The sequence below is a fragment of the Euprymna scolopes genome, chromosome 10 (assembly GCF_053919585.1).
Source record: "Euprymna scolopes isolate OS-2025 chromosome 10, ASM5391958v1, whole genome shotgun sequence".
Taxonomy (NCBI): domain Eukaryota; kingdom Metazoa; phylum Mollusca; class Cephalopoda; order Sepiida; family Sepiolidae; genus Euprymna; species Euprymna scolopes.
The window spans coordinates 43921500-43940650 of record NC_136491.1 but is presented as its reverse complement, the minus strand read 5'-3'; the positions used below and the strand labels follow the sequence as shown (position 1 = coordinate 43940650).

The following is a 19151-nucleotide window of genomic DNA, read 5'->3' as shown; positions in this document are numbered from 1 at the left end:
CTTGAGTATTTTTTTTTTTACTTACAAGGTGAACTATTTAGAAAAAACATGTCTTAGTTTCTTTCTGTATTTTTTTACTTAATGTTTTTTAAAAGGAATTTAACGTTACATTTAATACCTATGGTATTTCTGTTTATAATAAATAAGAATTCTGCATTAATTAAAATATAACATTTATGCATATTTTGCAACCGGGCAACGCCAGGCAGCCTGCTAGTATACCAATAATACATGCATGTATGCATTTGAAATATCAAATTTTGTTGAACTAGAAAAAGCGGCTATTGTTTTATTTAATATAATTAACATTTTTTTTTATAAATACAGTTTTGTTTTAAGTGAATCATTATTAATTATTTAATTATAACTTTGTCACGTCCACAGATTTTTCAAAAAGTACAAAGAGTTTCCCCCCCATTTTTTTTCCTTAAAGACATGGGAAAACCCGCCCGCCATTAGTTTCATCTTTATTATTATTGAATAGTAGAGGAATGAGAAAAAAAAAAAATTAATGTCGGCCATCTTGAAAAGAATTGTCAGCTATTCTCTCCATAAATTGATTTCTTATTTTTGCCAATCACGTTTCTGGGAAACAGGCAGTGCTTTTTCTCTAGAAAACAAAAGAAAAACCTGTTTTACGACTTGTTCGAAACTGGGCAAATATGAAAGAAAAAATATGCAATGTTTACTATAGGAATTTTGCAGTAAACTAGCGCAAGAAACTTTTCTTACATTTCTCTATATATAAAGTTGGGTATATATATATATATATATATATATATATATATATATATTATATATATATATATATATTATATATATATATATATATATATATATATATATAGTTATCCACATACAGTACTGTTTTGCTGTTTCACAGCTCATCAGTGCGGCTAGACAAGCAACTACCTCAAGCAAGGAGCAAAACCCGATCGCCCAAACGACAGTCGGAGCTTCTAACCGTTGTGCTATACAGCTGCTGCTATGCAGGCAGTGAATTAGCAATGTTTTGACATTGTCCAAAGTACCTAAGCTCAATTTGTTCACACAAAGAACATCACTTCATACGCTAATGGTAATTTGTATATTACTTCCCAAATGCTCAACCTAAGATAGGGAGCATTATCAGATTTGAAACCGACGGTACCGATGACTTATCTAAACTTTCTGTAAATAAATAAGTCATCGGTACCGTCGGTTTCAAACCTGATAATAGGGGACCGTTTTAGATATCCATATCAAGCTCTCTTCAGCCGATACTCATGTGTTTTATAACCGAGATAGGAATCATATAGATACATTACAAGATATCGTGCAAATCTCGTTTTCAGGAACAAACTAAATCTCATCTAAATTTTCTGTAAATAAAAATATAAATAATATGCTCTTATTTTCGGAATTTTTCCTTATGATAGCACTCTGCTGGAATCCTTTTTTCCAAAAAAATATAACTAAGTATATATATATATATATATATATATATATATATATAGAGAGAGAGAGAGAGAGATAGTCAAAAGTGGTTATTGTTAAGTTTACTTTATTGAGTAATTCTTTAAATTTAAATTGAATATAATTAATATTTATATGATACTCCCAACCATATGAAAAAGCTCAATAAACCAAATAGGAAATAGAGCTTATTATAAGAGTATAAAATTTAAACTCTGTAAATTAGGATTTACAAACTATTTATTATGCAATAAGGAACACTAAAGTTAATTGTGTGCTTTTTGTTGAATAATAAATTTTTTGTAAATCCAAATTTACAGAGTTTATGTGACAATTCCAAAATTTTTCCCCGATTCCGTACTAAATTACCAATTCCGATACAATTACTTATTCTGATGCTTTATTAGTTTCTAAATATTTAACTATAGAGTTGTTATTTTTTTCCTCAGTTGCCGTAAAAAAATATGTTACATGTGCAGATATTTTCTCAAACATAAAAACACTTATAGGGGATGATGTATAGAGTTTAGTCTTACTCATTTATTGTTTTATTATTAAGCAGTGGAAGATTTTGTTTGAAACAAAATCAAATAAAAAAAAGACGAAGGAATTGTTTTCGGCATTAGAAAATAGGTACAAATTTTTCCAATATTGATTCCGAGACCCTTAAATTTCTGAGTCTTCAGATTCCTTCCAATAACAACAACAAATGTATATATATATATATATATATATATATATATATATATATATATATATATTATATATAAGTGACTTTATCTGTGTGAAGAACTATCTCTACTGTCAAGTTTTGGTCCACAGACTTGAAACTTGATATATAAGGGATTTGGACTCATGGAACAAATTTGATTTGGTTTTTAGGCAGTAAAAATAGCTGCTAAAAGGGTCAAAATTGAAAAAATTGGAACTTGGTAGGCATAAGTCAACTAAATGTGTTATTTGTACACATATACAAATATACGTTTATATCTTTTGTTATTTTTTAAAGTTTTTATATGTGTGGAGACTTAGATCAGATGATAACGAATGAGGCTAGGAAGTTACATGTTTTGGTTTCGATTCTAGCTGATGGAACCAAAGTCATATTTTCTTTTTACTTTTGAAATCACTACTATATATTGGGCTGGTGCTATCAGATCAGACTGTCTGAAGATATTGGCTTCCTGAGACGAAATGCACCTAACATTTGATGCTTTTTGTTTTCCTTTTGCAAAACTTAATTATGTTCCACAAAGCCAAAACCAAAAACAACAACCCACCTTTTCCCCCTTTTCTCCTTTCCCATCCCCCCCCTTTTTTTTTCTATTTCTTCACTTCCTGACTGGATTCCTAACTTAAAATGTACCAAACATTAATACTGTAACCCTTTTCCCTCTCCCATTGCAAAACTCATTCATGTTCTGCAGGGCAGGGAACAAAAACGATAAAATCCACTATAAAACAACCAAACCAAACACTACAAACTAGCGATTGAAGATACAAAGAGCTTGGAGAATAAAACCTGCAAAATAACTGGATGCAACATTTTCAAAATAACTAGATTTGGCATTAAATAACCCCAAAAGGGTTGATATGTCATAAAACCAAACCAAACCAAACCAAACTATATATTGGGTACAATATGATAACAGAGTATTGGCTCTGTAATAATCAATATGAAATCTGTATCAATAAAAAATATCAGAATTAAGCTTATTTTATGATTGGGTGACCATTATTATATTTTGAGTACAACGGTCTCTACCAAACTACTTTGTCAATTTGGCCTACTAACTTGAAACTTGATATAAAGGGTATCCGGACCTGTGGAACAAAATCGATTAGGTTTTTAGGCAAAAAGATAGTTGCTAAGTAGTCAAAATTGATAAAATTAGAACTTGGCAGGTGTAGTTTGATGTGATGTATATGCTCTACACATGCGCAAGTATACATTTACATGTTTAATTACATTAATTTGTCAAGATTGGATATGCACGTGTTGTTAGCTCAGCTGGAGAGCTAAATGGTTTTGGTTTCGATTCTAGTTGATGGCACCTAAATCATATATATATATATATATATATATATATATATATATATATATATATATATACGTTTTAGAAGTCAGATTATGTAGGTGCTAAGTCTGCGATAGGTTAAATTTGTTTTTTTTCTGGGAATTTAAAGTGCATTCTTTATTCTTTTTTTTTTCTTTTTTTTTTGTACATTTTTTTACTGAAAGCTTTTCAGACTATACATATATATATATAAACTTTTGAAATCACGACTATATATTAAGTACAATATAGTCAACAATAGTCAATAATCTAGTCAACGATAGAGAATCGACTCTATAATAATAGATACAAAATTTGTGTAAATTAAAATATATTTAAGTGTATTTTATGATTGGGCAATGCCAGGCAGTTTGTTAGTAAATCAAAAGCTCAATATACTAAACAGAGCAATTAAGAAATTAAAAACATTGAATAAATTACAATATTTATTAATCCATAAAAAAATTGAAACAAAGAATAATGACAAAGAAAAATTGTTAACCAATGCAAGAACTCTCATAACAGATGAAAGGGAGGAGGTAACTCTGGCTGAAACAGAAAAGGAGTTAACTCTGCTTGATCACAGTTCTATTATCCTAACAACAGCCATGCTGTAGTTGGTTGGGAAGGAACCTTGTGGTATTTTTTCCACAGATGGAATGGTCTAGAAAATAATTTTTGTTCATGAAATTTCCATTTGCTTTTTTTTTTTTTTATGATCATTGCTAGGTGAGTTCTTGCTGTGAATATTTTACTGAAGAGAGAACCAGTGAGGATTTGAGTACACTTGAGCACCTACTAGAAAATATAACAATACAGTAGAGAGAGGCTAGCAACATATCTTTGCTAAAGTAGCTGTAGAAAAGGGAAGGGATCATTTCTGACTAGATTGCAAAGTCAATTTTATACTCTATCAAGGCAAGAAAGATTGTTCTGATCAGTACTTCCCCATATATGACAGCAGTAGCAGTACTCCATCTCAGAACATACCTGGCTCTTGTATAGTTAGAACATTGCCTCAGGAGTGAGCTATAATAATAACAATGCTGTGTCTCTATTTCATTATCTTGGTATATAGCTATTCGTTTGTAATACTGGGGAGGGTTGATTTACTCTTCACATGACTCGAATCACAGATGCATGGTTGTTTATCCAAGCCTTCATCATTGTTTTCCAGTCAATAATCTACGAGAAGCAAGGGAGATAAACTCTTTTATCTTAATACAAAGAGTGACAACTTAACAGAGAGGAAATAATTTAATACATATTCAAGCAAATGCCAGAAGTTTTAGTATCATTTGTAAACAAGACGACATCTGTTTTTTTTTGTTTTTTTTTTTGCTTTTTCAATTGTCTTTATGTGTAAAAGTTGTAAATAAGTCAGAAAGAATCGAAAAAAGTGCTCTGTCATTTTTAGCAACATGGAATACTAGTATTCTGGCAATGGGACACTAATATTCCTACGTGGGATACTAGTATTACGACATGAGACACTAGTATTTTGACATGGAACACTAGTATTCCGACAGTGGCTTTGTTGCTGTCAGGCAGAGGTATGATTCTGTTCTGTCCTAGGAGGTACTCTCCCAGGCTTACATTCTCCATGAGAAGGGGATTATTGCTAATCATCTGAAGTTCTCCCTCCCTCATACTAGGAAATGCTGACGAGGCTGCTTAGCATTTTTTGGTCATTAGGCTAGAATGCACTTATTTAAGTGCACTGGCTTCTCAAAAGCACAGCTAACCTTGTGTCTAATCTGGCAAGGAGGTAAATAATGTATATAATTATTCCTATGGTGCGTGTGCGTATTTGGTTAACACGCAGTATTCTTCTCCTCTATGGAAACTAATTATTGTGATTAATTTAATTTTTCATATGTAAATCATATAATTCTTGATTACCTAAAGAAAACAAAACCCTCATCATCGACAGTGTTGGATTTCTTTCTGAACTCATTTCAGGCGGGAAAGTAAGTCTGAGGTGCTTATCTGATTGGCTAGTTGTTTTCTCACGTCCTCTCACCACTTGTAATAGTTTCATCCATCATTTAGAAAAGCGCACATTATTTTTCTCACTAACTTTTGTAGGATTGGATGAAAGTGTGTGGGTGTGTGTGTGTGTGTAAGGTATGAGAAAATGATTTATGGAAAAATCATTAAAATAGGCTCCACGAATTCAACATCAACATGATCGTTTCTGAGAAGATCTAAATTTTTATTATTGGGTTGACAAGAAAGTTCTTGCGGCATTTTTAATTGGTCCCTCAACAAAAGGAGGGTGAACCTGTAAATTCACTCTTGTCCATTTGTCTGTTCGTCCTTTTGCACTTTTCTCAATAACTACGCCTTGGAATTATTTGAAATTTTGCACAAACATTAAACATGATATAAGTAAAAAAAAAAGTAACAGAACGGATTTTCCGGGAAAACTTCGGTTGCCCACCTAGGGGTGCCTTTCAGGTTAAAATGGCTAAAATTGACACTTTTGTGCTTATTAAAAAAAAATTGAATTTTCATAAAACTTTCTGAAAAGTTATAACTAACTGATTTCTATATAATTTTGTTTGTCTATACTTTGCACTAACTCTTGGGTATGCCCCAGGGGCTCTTTTAGGGCTAGTAAAAACACTCCATTTTTGGGTACTATTTTACTATATTTGTTCAAAATTTTCTGTGTATGTCTATTTAGCAGTTTTGCATGGTGCTGAACTCAAATTTAAATATGTTAAGGCTTTGGGAACTTTTGAGGCTAAATGGGGGAGGGGGAAATGCTGAACTTAATCATTTTTTTATGCCTCGTTCACTGTGCACTCACGGGGGGGGGGCATGCATGCTTCACTTATTTTGATTTCAAATTATGTATTTTCAAATAAGTTTTCGTTATGCTACCTTTACTTCATATGTCATTTTAAAGAGAGATTTTCGTTCTATCTAATCATTTAAATTACAATAGTTTCAAAACGATTGTCTTCTTTTCAGAACGTTACAAGATGGAAAAAAAAAAATAAGCAAATTCGCACAATTTTCTTATTTCAATTTGAGTTAGACCGAAAAGCTGCTGAAACAGATGGCGATATCAACAAAGTGTTAGGCCCAGGAACCACTACTGAACACACAGCACAAAGGTGGTTTAAGAAATTTCATGGCGGTGACGAGAGTCTTGAAGATGATACTTTAAATAAAGTCTGTTCATCAACACCCTGTGTTGGTTAATGTTTAATTCTTAGAGCCTATGTAAATGATTTTTTTTTTCATAAATCATATTGCTTCATACCTTCTATAAATAGCTCTAACAAATTCATTTCTTCTACTTTTGAGCTAACTTTATATCTCTAATATTCTGAACACTTAGTCACTATAAATTCCGCCTCACAAATAGAGAGAGATTACAATCTTCTGCTTTTTAGATTTCCATGAATTAATAGGCCCATTTTCTTTTGATAGTCTAAAACAATATCTAGTTATACTTTTTCAATCATTATCATTTCCCCAATCTGAATCTGACACCCCCCACCTCCTAATTTTAGTGGACTTGTTGATTTTCTAAATACTAAATGTTCCTTAGTTCCTATTAAATAACAAAGGATTTGTTTAGCTCAGTTTAAATCCTTCATTATCGGTCTTGATATTTTTTGTGATAGTTTTGTTATTGTGTACAATATGTTGGGTCTTGTAGCATCATTAAGTATACAAGGCTTCCTATTATCTCTTGGTATAGTTTATCGTCAATTATTTACCCTTACCCTTATGAATTAATTAAGCCCCTTTAAGAATACTTAAGGATGGGCACTGTCTGCAGAATAATAACTAAAGGGCAATCAGCTAGCGTTTATGCAATATTCACGACTTACACTCGTTTGAACACTCTAGATTGTCTAACATATTCACCCGAATTCTGCGTTTAACTGTTTTTAATTCTCTTCATTCTCATGACAATTGTTTGGTGGCCCTGAGGTAAAGACTTAGCAAATGGAGCAAAAGGTGGCTTTGTGGCTGGCTTCGAAGCTCATGACCGTCAGGAATTGCCACTCCCTACACTGATAATTGCATAAGCATGAAACACTAGTGTCTGTAGATATAAAGAATAATTATTGTTTAATTATGATTATATATGTATGTACACACGCCAGTCCTCATGTGACGTTGGGAGCAGACTGACAAGGGGCTAATCAGGTCTTATTGTATGAAGTTGTTAAAAGACACAGAAAAGGAAGCAATAAATATTCCTGTGAAATTGCTAACTCACAAACAAGCATCCTATTTGTAATTATTATGTAAAGTTGCTAACAGACAAACATCACTTAAAACATAACCTTTTTGGTTCTGGTTTAACATATTCTACCGCCATTCAACAACACTTTCTATGTAGGCCAAGTTCACATTAGTACTTGGATGTATTTTTGTTGTGTATTTTCATTTATTTATTTATTTATTTTTAGAAAGCAAAATCCAAGTCTGAGATTATACTTACCAAAAGAAGTTTGTGAAACATTCTACTTGTGTCTACATAAACTCCTTGGTCATTAAGTTTGTAAAATGATAAATTCATTGCCCACTTGCGGTGCTACCAAACATCCCCTCACCATACACTCTTCGGCACTCTTATCTTGTTTCCGGTTTCACTCTAGGATTTGTTTTGTAAGCCGCCAATTTTAATGTGAGCAAGAATAAAGGCTGTCTTATAGTCTGCAGGTTTTTAAGATATCACGGCACCATTGTTACCATTGATAGTCGATGTTGTGTCATCGGAGAGGAATAATCATAATGCTATTATTAATGCAGATTTGGTATCTGTCTGAAACGAAAACTACATTATTACTATCTTTTAATTCCCAATTCAATTATTTTAGACTAATATACTATTTTTTAATGCTCTATTCAAAGGTGGGATATCTGTTCTGTGGTTTATTCAAGGTCATCAGGGACAAAAATTAGTGACTTTGAAGGTTTAGTTAAATCAGATAAAAAAAAAAAAGTCATGATAAATGATTGTTTGTGAACTGGCAAAAACATGTGGTCTTCCTTGGAGTCTGAGTTACAATAAGTCTCCTAAAATTTAAAGTATTGTCCATTCAATTTATACTCGGTTATAGTCAAGATTGTCAGCTCTCTTTGACTTCCGGTTTCTGATGTCTATTTGAATAATTAGACATGGTCATGTGGACAAGAAAGCCATTCTTAACATGGGGGACAGGCGTTTTCACATTATCTGGGAGGAAGATAATCATCAATCAGAAGGGACCCTATCTTGCTGGTCACCATTGTCTTGTTTGTGGAGCAGAAACAGGAAGTCAGAAAAAGCTGACAATCTTGACTATATACCTTACATTTTTGTAACAGCCGTTTACCATTGAATTCTTGCTGACAGTGCACTAAGGTGGTTGCATGCTTGCAACGCATGTGAGAAATATTTACTAAGACAAGAGAAATCGCCGAAAATATAGGAAATATCTCTAATTTAGGTTTGGCCACCCAGAATTTGATTTATCCACTTAAGAAAATAATGTTCCTTCAGATACGACGTTTCCTGTTGTGGTTATGACTCGAGTTTTTAAAAGAAATAATGGGTTGCAAAATATGGGAACTCTATGAATTAGTTTTTGATGTTCAATCATAAGGTTAACCATTGTCTACATTGGTCTTTTTGGAGTGATTCTGATGACAGCTGTTCTGACCAGCAGTAATTATCACTTCCTACACTGATGATTGCGAAAACATAAAATACTAGTGTCTTTAGGTATAAAAATTGTTAATATTTATTTAAAAATATACTTATAAGGCCCCTTTAAGAAATTAAAGTTGAGCCCTGTTTAGGAATTGAGAAAAAAATGTGGTCAACTTTTGTGAGAATGCCTGCAAACATAGCATTCATAAATACATAATTTCCTTCCATTTATATGTTAATTGCTGGTGGCCTGGAGAAAAGGTGCTAGCCTGCAGGGTCAAAGGTAACTTTGTTGATTGTGTTCGGATTTTCCGACCAGCAGTAATTATCACTTCCTACACTGATAATTGCATAAAAATGTAACACTAGCATTTGTAGGTATGATTTATTTTAAAATATTATGATTTCTGTAATTTCTGACAAAGGGAAGGCATTGCCTCTCTGAGCATCTAATGGTCAATCTGGTTTTCTGGGGTCTGACAGCTAATTAGTTTTTGATAGTTCTCGGAAACAAATGTTCTAGTCGGTTGGTGTCTGTTTCAACTTGTATTTTGATTTGGTCAGGTTAAAGATTCTCATTCATAATTCTATTAAGTAGAAAAAAAATAAGTATCACTGTAATCTCTAAAGAAAGCGAATCTTTGTTACTTGGTATCATGATTTTATTTGGACAGAGAATTCTTCTGTTAACAGCATTGACTGCGACAACATTGACACTGCGACCAGTGTCGGAATTGAGACACATTTTGGGACCAGCACAATAAGCAGACGATCATGGCCTGTGCAGTGAACGCACACAGAGATGCACATTCATCTTATTATTATTATTATTATTATTATCATCATCATCTTCAGCATCATCATCTTCTTCATTTCCAAATCTAAATGGCTGCATTTTATTTTCCAGAGCTATCCAAGTCAGTCGGTCCATATCGTACGACGATCTGGTGCATCTCGTGATTCAACGTTATGGGATGAGGCTCTTAATGTTCTACACTCAACCCAATGGAGAGGTAAGTTATTCTCCTCCATCACTATCCTCCTCCTCCGATGTGTCTGCTTTCTTTTGTGCATGTATTTCTCTATCCTTCATAATTATCTCAAATTAAATGATGGAATTTCCACGGATTCTTTAAATCGACAAAGCAAGAAGCAAATTCTATTTACTACATCATTTCCTAATGATCTATTTTGTTTCAAAATCAAAAAAAAAAAAGGCTAATGGTATGCGGCCGTTGCAATAACACAAAATCATTTGCAAAGGTTACCAGAAGAGGTGGGAAGCACTGGAAATCTGAGGAGACTTGTTGTCACTCAGACTCCAGGGAACACAACTGGTTGCTGTTAGTGAGTGATCTCTGATAATGACTTGTGTGAGAACTCCTAGTGAATATGAATAATAATAATAATTATTAATAATAATAATAATAAAGTGTTTTGGTTTAATATTTTTTCCAAGTATAAAAAATATATGAACGCTAATTTTCCAATATTGCTAAAAAAAAAAAAACAGCCATGCACGTTTGAAAGTCGAAGACATCCTAAAACATAGCATCACAAACACACCACCTAACTGCCTGACACAAGTAAGAACATCTTACATGTAAAATATTGTATTAAAAAAAAAACATGTATATATGTACGGTTATGCATATACACATGAATTGGATCAATAAAAGTGAAAATGCATAGCTAGTTTCACCATTATATCTATTATATATTATCAGTTGTATCACTTTGAGTCTATCCGTCACACCTTTGCATTGTTCTGCCTTCTATAAACTTATACCATCTTTGCAGGATGGCCCACTTAAAAGTAGCCCAGAAAATGTAGTCGGGAGGAGGAACATTCTTTTATTGTTTAAATTGTCATGTTTAAAAGATGCTGGAAGTGCTCCCCATTGACATCTCTGCATTTCTGGGCACGTTTAATGCCAGTATATCATCTCTGGTGATTTTCCTGATAGTGTTGGTAATGTTCTCTTTTAGTTAGTCTAGATTGTGAGGATTATTTGCATAAACTTTTTGTTTTAAAGTCCCCCAAAGATAAAAATCACATGTTGACAAGTCCGGGGAATGTGGTGGCCGTAACTCTTTGCTTATTGGTCTCAGTGATCTGTGAGACATGTGGCATGTAGCGCCATCTTGTTGGAAAAAGAATTGCGTTTTGTCTTGTGGTGTCAGTTGGTCGTTAAGAGAAAGATTAGAGAGATTGGATTACTTTTAAGTGGTCTGCTTAATCTGAAAAATAAAAAATTGATTAGACAAAGATTAGAGATATCGGGCTACTTTTAAGTGGGCCACCCTGTATATATGCATAAAACAATGATTCAAGCAAACTATAATCTATTATTAATATTTATTTTTAATTTTCTGTTTTACCAGTTCTACATTCCATTGGAGTGTCAAAATGATCTTGATACTTCCATCAAGTTGATGGATCGTAGCGACCGCTCATCCAGCCTCAGAATCTTCCTTACCAAACCGGTATCCATCGACACGTCTGATTATGGAAGCATCAGCGAAAGATCCTACGGAACACGAGGAACCTGTCTTTCTAATCCTTGTTATGACGTAAGTGTAAAAGTTCTTTTGCTTTTTTTCAAAACTGTAAAATTATTTAACTCCTTGTGTTATATATTCGTTATCATCGAGGTTATCCTTGAGGGGTACCAAATTGAGCTTTCGTTACATTTGAATATGTTATATAGAGTTCTTCATTTAGGGGCACATTTTACGTTTTCTATATAACATAAGAAAGATTCCGTGTGATTGTCTCTAATATAAATGGTTGTGTGTTTGATTATCATAAAGGGAATCGTGTGTGTGACATGTAATTTCTGAACCTACCTCTGTTTCTCGCTGTTGAACCATCTGGCAATTTCTCATCCTGGAGGGAGACTTGATACCTGTTTGACGAAGATTTATCACTCCAAGACGATGAAATGGTTTTATAGTTTTTATTTCACTTTCCCCAGAGGTCCTGCAGCAGGTGTAAAGTGAAATCTGCTTGTGTGGTTCTTCTTCACACACGTCAGCGTTCGTCTCTCCCCCTCCCCAGTTAAGAGGGGGGAGACCACGGAAAACGTCCGTCTTCTTCAAAGCTCAAATCAAATCTCACAGATCTAGCCAACCACGTCACACATACGTAATTTGGTCAGCTGACCTTTGGTTCTGGTAAACGTGTCTACCTCCACGTTTACTCACCTCTCTCCCTCTCTCTCTCTCCCTCTCTATTCTCTTATAGAGACACAGAGAGAGAAAATAGAAAGAGTAAGAAAGCCAGAGAGGGGGGGGGAGAGATGCTCGTTAACACTTGGCCTTCAGGCTTTTTTTTTTTTTTTTTTACAAAAGAGTCACCACTTATCAAGGTCCGGAGGCCACTCGAGGATAAGGGTTAATGAGTGTACAGTGGTCAAGGGAAACATGCCAGTCATCGTTAGTAGTGGAAATTTGGTAAATTGGATTACTTAAGGGGATGACTTATCAAGAATTTGTTCACGTTGGACTTGAAGACAACCATACTGTAGTCAGTTGGAAAGCAGGAAAATGGAACAGATTCCACAGGCATGCAGTTCTAAGAAAGAAGCTTTGTTCATGGAATCTATGTTTAGGTTTAGGCACAGATAAAAAGTGGGGGAAATTATTGATAGTGGTTTCAGAAAGATGAGTGTTTTCCGTGAAAGTCAGACCAGGGGAGACCATAGATTGGAGCTCAAATGAGCACTTCCCATGAAAATAACGATAAAGCAGAGACAGGCTTGCAACGTCTCTTCTGTGGAGAAAATATTCCAGGGAAGAGAAAAGGGCATTCTCTACTAGGTTACGAAGTCTATTTTGAACTCTGACAAGGCAGGATAAGCTACTTCTAGCAGCTTCTACCCAGATGTGGCAACAGTACTTCATTCTTCGACGCACTTGGCTCTTATACATGTAGAGAATTGCATCAGCAGTAAGATATCTACTGGAATGGTAGAACGATCCCATCATTTTCCCAGCAGCCTTGGCAACAGATTTGATGTACGTGTTCCATCTCAGATCAAAAGTAAAAGTCAAGTCTAAAAGTTTGTCAAAAGATGGAGCCTCCTCAAGATGAGAGCCATTCATTTCAATTGATGCCAGATGGGAATCAGAGTGTTGATGATGAAAAGATAGAAGTTTGGTCTTAGATGCATTAAGAATTAACCAGCCACCTCTTTCCTCATTGCACCACATGCTCAATATCAGGAGAGAGAATCAGAGAGAACTAATATTGGCACTAATAACGCCCTACACTAAAACTGAACCATCACTATCTTGCAGCATTGAAACTATGTATGTAGGATTAAATTCTTCATCTTTCCTTTGGCGGACGTACCGCCTTCTATCACTGCCTAGACTATTGAACTTGCTTTTGTCGCTAAAAATCACTTTTGACCAATATGAAGAGTCATGATCTTCATTGCATCTGACAAAGTCCAGACAGCACTTTCTGTTTTTTACAGAAATCATTGGCTTGCATCTTGCCACACAGCCTCACAAATTAAATACCTCTGATCTGTTCTTAACTGTAGAAAGAGAGCACTTTTCAACAAGATTACACTGTTGTTGAATTTGGGGAATCATTTCAAATCTGTAACTGTAGGACGACCAGATTTAGATGCATCACGAACATTGCCAGTGCTTTGGTGCTTTTGCACAGTCATACATACAGTTTTCTCATCACATTTCAATCTGCAGCGGATTTCTCGATTAGATAAACCAGAAAGGTGGAGATTAATGAGCTCCTGATGATCACTAAGAGAAAGTCTAGGCATATGGACTAAATGTTACGTTATCCCATTATGCATAGATTGACAGTGTATTATAAATTCCCCTAGGAGCCCAATCCTTGTTCGAGAGCATGGTAACAATAAAAGAAGAGGTAGTGATGGTGTCTATCATATTCAGACACAAATTAAGCAAGATTTTCTGAGTTTAAATGTAAGACTCTTTAAACGTAAGGTTTAAATTGTAGGCATTTTCCCAAATCAAAATTATGTGATGGATATTGATTAAAATTAGAATTAATGAATTTAAAGCGAATTTGAAGTTTTCTAATGCATCCCTTTCTGTTAAGAATGGCTTTCTAATATCTCTCAAAAGTTTGAATTATTTGAAGTTATCTCCCTTGTTTTTTTTACTGTTTTCAAGGTGGTGTTACGAGCATTGTTTGTCGTTTAGCTATAAAATTTGATTTTCTTATTTAAAAATTAAACTACTTGATCAATTTATATGATTTTTGGAATATGATATTTTTATTTTCATAACAAGAAACTTCATACAAATTTTTCTTTGTATTTTCGTGTTTTTTTTATGGGAAGTAAAGGATTCTGGACAAGTACCTCATTATCTTGTGACTTTAATCTTCATAATCTACGCTTAGTCTATCTGTCCATTGTACTTTTTCTCTGCAACTACTGGGCTAATCTGGCTGAAATTATGTATGGAGCTTTTTAATGATGCAGTGAACTAAGTATTATAGTATCTGTTCAATGCATAGTTAGGCATGATATTTAATGCAAAAATGAGCACAAATTTAACCATATTCCAGCATCAGTTTCGCATAAAGCATTCATTGTAATTCAACAAGCTATAACTTTTACCCCTTTTCAATGAACTGAAAAATTTAGTACATTAAAGTGGTACAAAACTGAGGAATTAATTTTATCTATCTTGTTGTGGGTATTCTTCGAGTTCATTATAACGGTATAGATAGAATGAGGTGTTGCTGCAAGTTGTGTGTGACGATTTAAAGACGCGTTTAGTTAAACACACCCTGCACAAAAATGCAATTTATAAAATAACAGGTACATGCTTAATAGCATGTCTCTTGTTCACTTACGTTAAAATACGTTCTATATCTGATATTAAATGAACATGAGAAGGGCTACCCAGCTTTGCCCAGGGTGGGAAGAGTATAACAGCACATACAAAGAGTGACCCAAAGGTTAATATACAAAAAAATTGCCGCCCATGAAACCGTTAATAAGTTTCATAATCATTTCTACAGTTCAAGCTACAGTGTCTCTGTATGCATGTGAACAGGCATCTTGCTGCTCAACTCTCTGCTTAGTGTCCCTGTAGACATGGTCCCTAATTCACTGTATCCCCTTATATCTTAGTAGCATTTTTTTTTCTTTTTTTGGATGAATATGAATAAAAAAAATAAATTAAAAAAATTCACATGATTGTTAAGAAAATGTGTTGCAGAATGACTCTCCATTAAAAAATGGCAATCATGGAATCGTTAATAAAATTCACAGTCCATTCTGCCATCATGCCTCACTTGTCCACCATTTTGCATTCAATGTCAGTCATGATCAATATGGGTTACCACCTCATGGTGGTTAAGAAATTTTAGACAGCCTTGAGCAAACGACGGAGTATTATGAAGGATAAACAACAGGCTTAATCAGGGTTTGTACAGATTTGTAAGTCCTTGAATTTTGACCTTGGACTTGAAAAATCCTTGAATTTTGATTTTTGACTTGAAAAATCCTTGAATTTTGACTTTTGACTTGAAAAGGCCTTATTTCTATTATTACCTTGAAAAATCCTAGAAAATATGGAAAATGTCTTGAAAATCTCTTGAAAAGTTCTTGAAAATGGACATTTAAAACTCTGTTAATGGGATGCAGTTCTGCACACTTCAAATGACTTATTGGAACACTTTGAAGACTGTCTTATCAGTAGGAGGCATGAACCTGAATAGGCTTTACAGTCACTGGACTTTTACCCCAATCCCTTTTTTATCTGTATAAGAGCCAGGTACGTCCAAGGATGGAATACTGTTGCCACATCTGGGCAGGAGCTGCTAGAAAGGACTTGGCCTGCCTTGATAGAGTTCAAAATAGACTTCGTAGCCTCGTAGGAGATGTCCTTTTCTCTTCCTTGCAACCTCTATCTCACAGAAGAGATGTTGCGAGTTTGTCACTGATGTATCGTTATTTTCATGGAAAGTGTTCGACTGAGCTTCAATCTATGGTCCCCCCTCGCCAAACTTTCACAAGAAACACTCGTCTAGCTGTAAACACTATCAATAATTCCCCCCATTCTTTATCTGTGCCTAAACCTAAACGTAGATTCCATGAACAAAGCTTCTTTCTTAGAACTGCACGCCTGTGGAATTGTCTTCCGTTTTCCTGCCATCCGGCTGACTACAATATGGTTGTCTTCAAGTCTAACGTAAATAAGTTCTTGATGAGCCGTTCCATATAAGTTATCAAATTTACCAAATTTTCATTACTAATGATTACTATAATGTCCAATTTCTACTGTACACTCTTTAACCCTTATCCTTGAGTGGCCTCTTGGCCTTAATAATGTGGTGATGCCTATGTAAAAAAAAAAAAAAAAGGTTGTCTCAGAGATAATATATATATATATATATATATATATATATATATATATATATATATATATATATATAAAATAGTCCCATTCTGAACCGAAAAGGGGCATCACAATTCAAATCATTGTAGTACCAAAAGAGTAGTATATTAGTTATTAACAATCTTGCATGTCATATCTGCCAGGATTTCATTTTCAGAAATCACACTGTACACACTCATTTTAGAAACTCTAAGATCTTTACTGGATTTGAAGAAATTATTTTTTTCCCTCTCTTTAAATTGAAAAATAGGGAAGATTGAAAATTCTCAAAAAAGCTGATTTTAATTTTCTCCACAAAGAGAAAACAAAATGATTTCATGTCTATGAAGGCTTAAAAAATCCCTTCTTATATTTAAATGGCTTCACACTTACTGTACACACTAATTTTTTATCTATGGAGTCATCTCAAAGTTAATGTCTATGAAAACCATCACCAGGCTGTTTCTGAACTGGAAAAGGATCATCATAGCCCAAATCAAGACAGTGGCCAAAGAGGAGTATGTCAGTGACAAGTGTTTATTTTATTTTTTGGGGGGGGAGGGGGGGTCTCTGTACTAATCATAGAAAAGTATTACTTATATCAACTTACATGGTTTGTCTCGTTTATGGTTTGCGTGTTCTGTCTCAATAACAATTAGACTTAATACTCCTTGTTTTTTTTGGCCCTGTCGGTGGGGCATTAGAATATGCCGACTGCCCCCTTGCAGAGGGTAAAAGTCCCTCAATGGGGGTCCTGGATATAACCTTAAACTATATTCAGTGGTGAGGCCCCAGCTTGTGGGCTTTGGGGAGTGTGGAGCCACCCTTTAATTACCATTGCTCCCAGATCCACTCTGACCCGGAGTGGTAGTACCTGTTAGGGTCCCAACTATGGGTTAAATAGAAACCGACGTGAAAACAACAAATATATTCTATTAAAAAAAATTTTCTTCAAAATCTTTGGATTCGGCATTAAATAACCTGAAATGGGTCGATATGCCGTAAAACAACCAACCAACCAACCAACCAACCTTGTTTTTTGATTGATCGTCATCAGTGGGAGCTTAAAATACAAAAAAAAAAAAAAAAATGCCACTATTGGAATTTTTAATTAAATTCACAATCCTTACTGCAATCTAACCATATTTGGTACAAATACATTTCATTCATTGTTTGACTTGTCCACCAAGTTTCAGCCCTGATTGTCCAACAGTCTTTGTTTTATCGCCATTCAGTGACATGTGAGGACATTTCAGTCATGAAAAGGTGTGATCCTGAATTAGATTTATACTCACTGGACCTTTACACCATTCTGATTTTTATTTGTGGAGTTATCAGAATTGTTTATCAAAACAATCCTCTAACTATTTCTGAACTGATTGGGACCATCATAGCCCAAATCAGGACAGTGCCAAGAGAGGAGTGTGTCATTTATTGACAATTTAGCATGTCATATCTGTGATTTTATGACCTCAGTAACATCCTGTAGTAGAACTCTCCAATTAGGGAAGACTAAGAAAATGATTCCCACCTCTTTTCTAACGGTTTCCCCTCGAGGCACAGTGAAATTTTAATGCCATGTGTTTGGTTTATTCTTTGTGTGTGTTGAGAGATTATAACAATATCCAGGTATGCTTATCTTTAAAAAAAAATAGAAATTAATAAATTTAAGTTTCAAAATCTTATTTTAAAAAGTAATAAAAGTGCATGATGGGAAGAACTCTTAATAAATAAATGTGTTTCCTTGGTTCAAGAGCACAATGGCACTATTTGATTTTTAAATTTAAATCTTAATTCAAGACAGAAACTACTTTTTTCTGTCAGTTTAATGGCTCCAAAAGTACTCCCAAATTTTGCAATGTTACAATACCATAAATAAATCCGTCAACTTAATATTTTATTAATTGTTGGGAATAAAAACAAATTACTTCATGGCCTTTTGAAATTTAAAAGGAATTTGGAAGTATTTAAACTGTTAATAAAATTTTATTTCTGAATTGAAAATCCTTAAATTCTTATTTTCAGATTGAATGTCTTGAGAGTTATTTACAATTAATTTATTATTAATAAAGATTAAAAGAACATTAGCTTAAGAATTAGTTATAGTTTTATAATATGGAGAGAAATAATATGAGAATGATATGATGAATATGTAATGTGAGTCTTAAAGGCAAACTTCTGTTGACCTCAGAGGACGATTAAATTTAGACAGAATAGGGAGTTGTGTGCAGAAGAGTATATTTTGATGGTATTACCAAATTGAAAAAAAATGGATGAGAGTTCTTGGATCAGTAGATGTGGAACAGTTAAGATAGTATGTTCTGTTCACAGGGCGGGGGGGTCAAGGAAAAGATGGGAGGAAGTGAAAAAAAATGAACTTGAGAGAAAGGGAGATAAACAAACACATGACCAGAGATAGGTAAATTTGGAGGTCAATTTCTTAATGAGATTTAAAAATCAACAATAACGATGATGATTATGATGATGATGATGATTTAAAAAATCAAAAATAGTATAGTTTAAAAAGAAAAAAAGTAAAAAAAAAAAAGTTTCTGGCCAGGTACAGTTAGTTATCAATAAAT

The 19151-nt window shown here is 34.0% G+C and overlaps 1 protein-coding gene across 2 annotated transcripts in view; it reads left to right on the top strand.

The window, feature by feature from the left end:
- LOC145285960 (mitogen-activated protein kinase kinase kinase 2-like) overlaps window positions 1-19151 on the top strand; it is a 578382-nt gene that overhangs the window by 515929 nt on the left and 43302 nt on the right. For both annotated transcript variants that reach the window (XM_080134486.1, XM_080134485.1), the window contains 2 exons: window positions 10085-10190; window positions 11563-11751. In XM_080134486.1, coding sequence (XP_079990612.1) covers window positions 10085-10190; window positions 11563-11751 — 295 coding nt within the window. The remainder of the gene's footprint in view (window positions 1-10084; window positions 10191-11562; window positions 11752-19151) is intronic.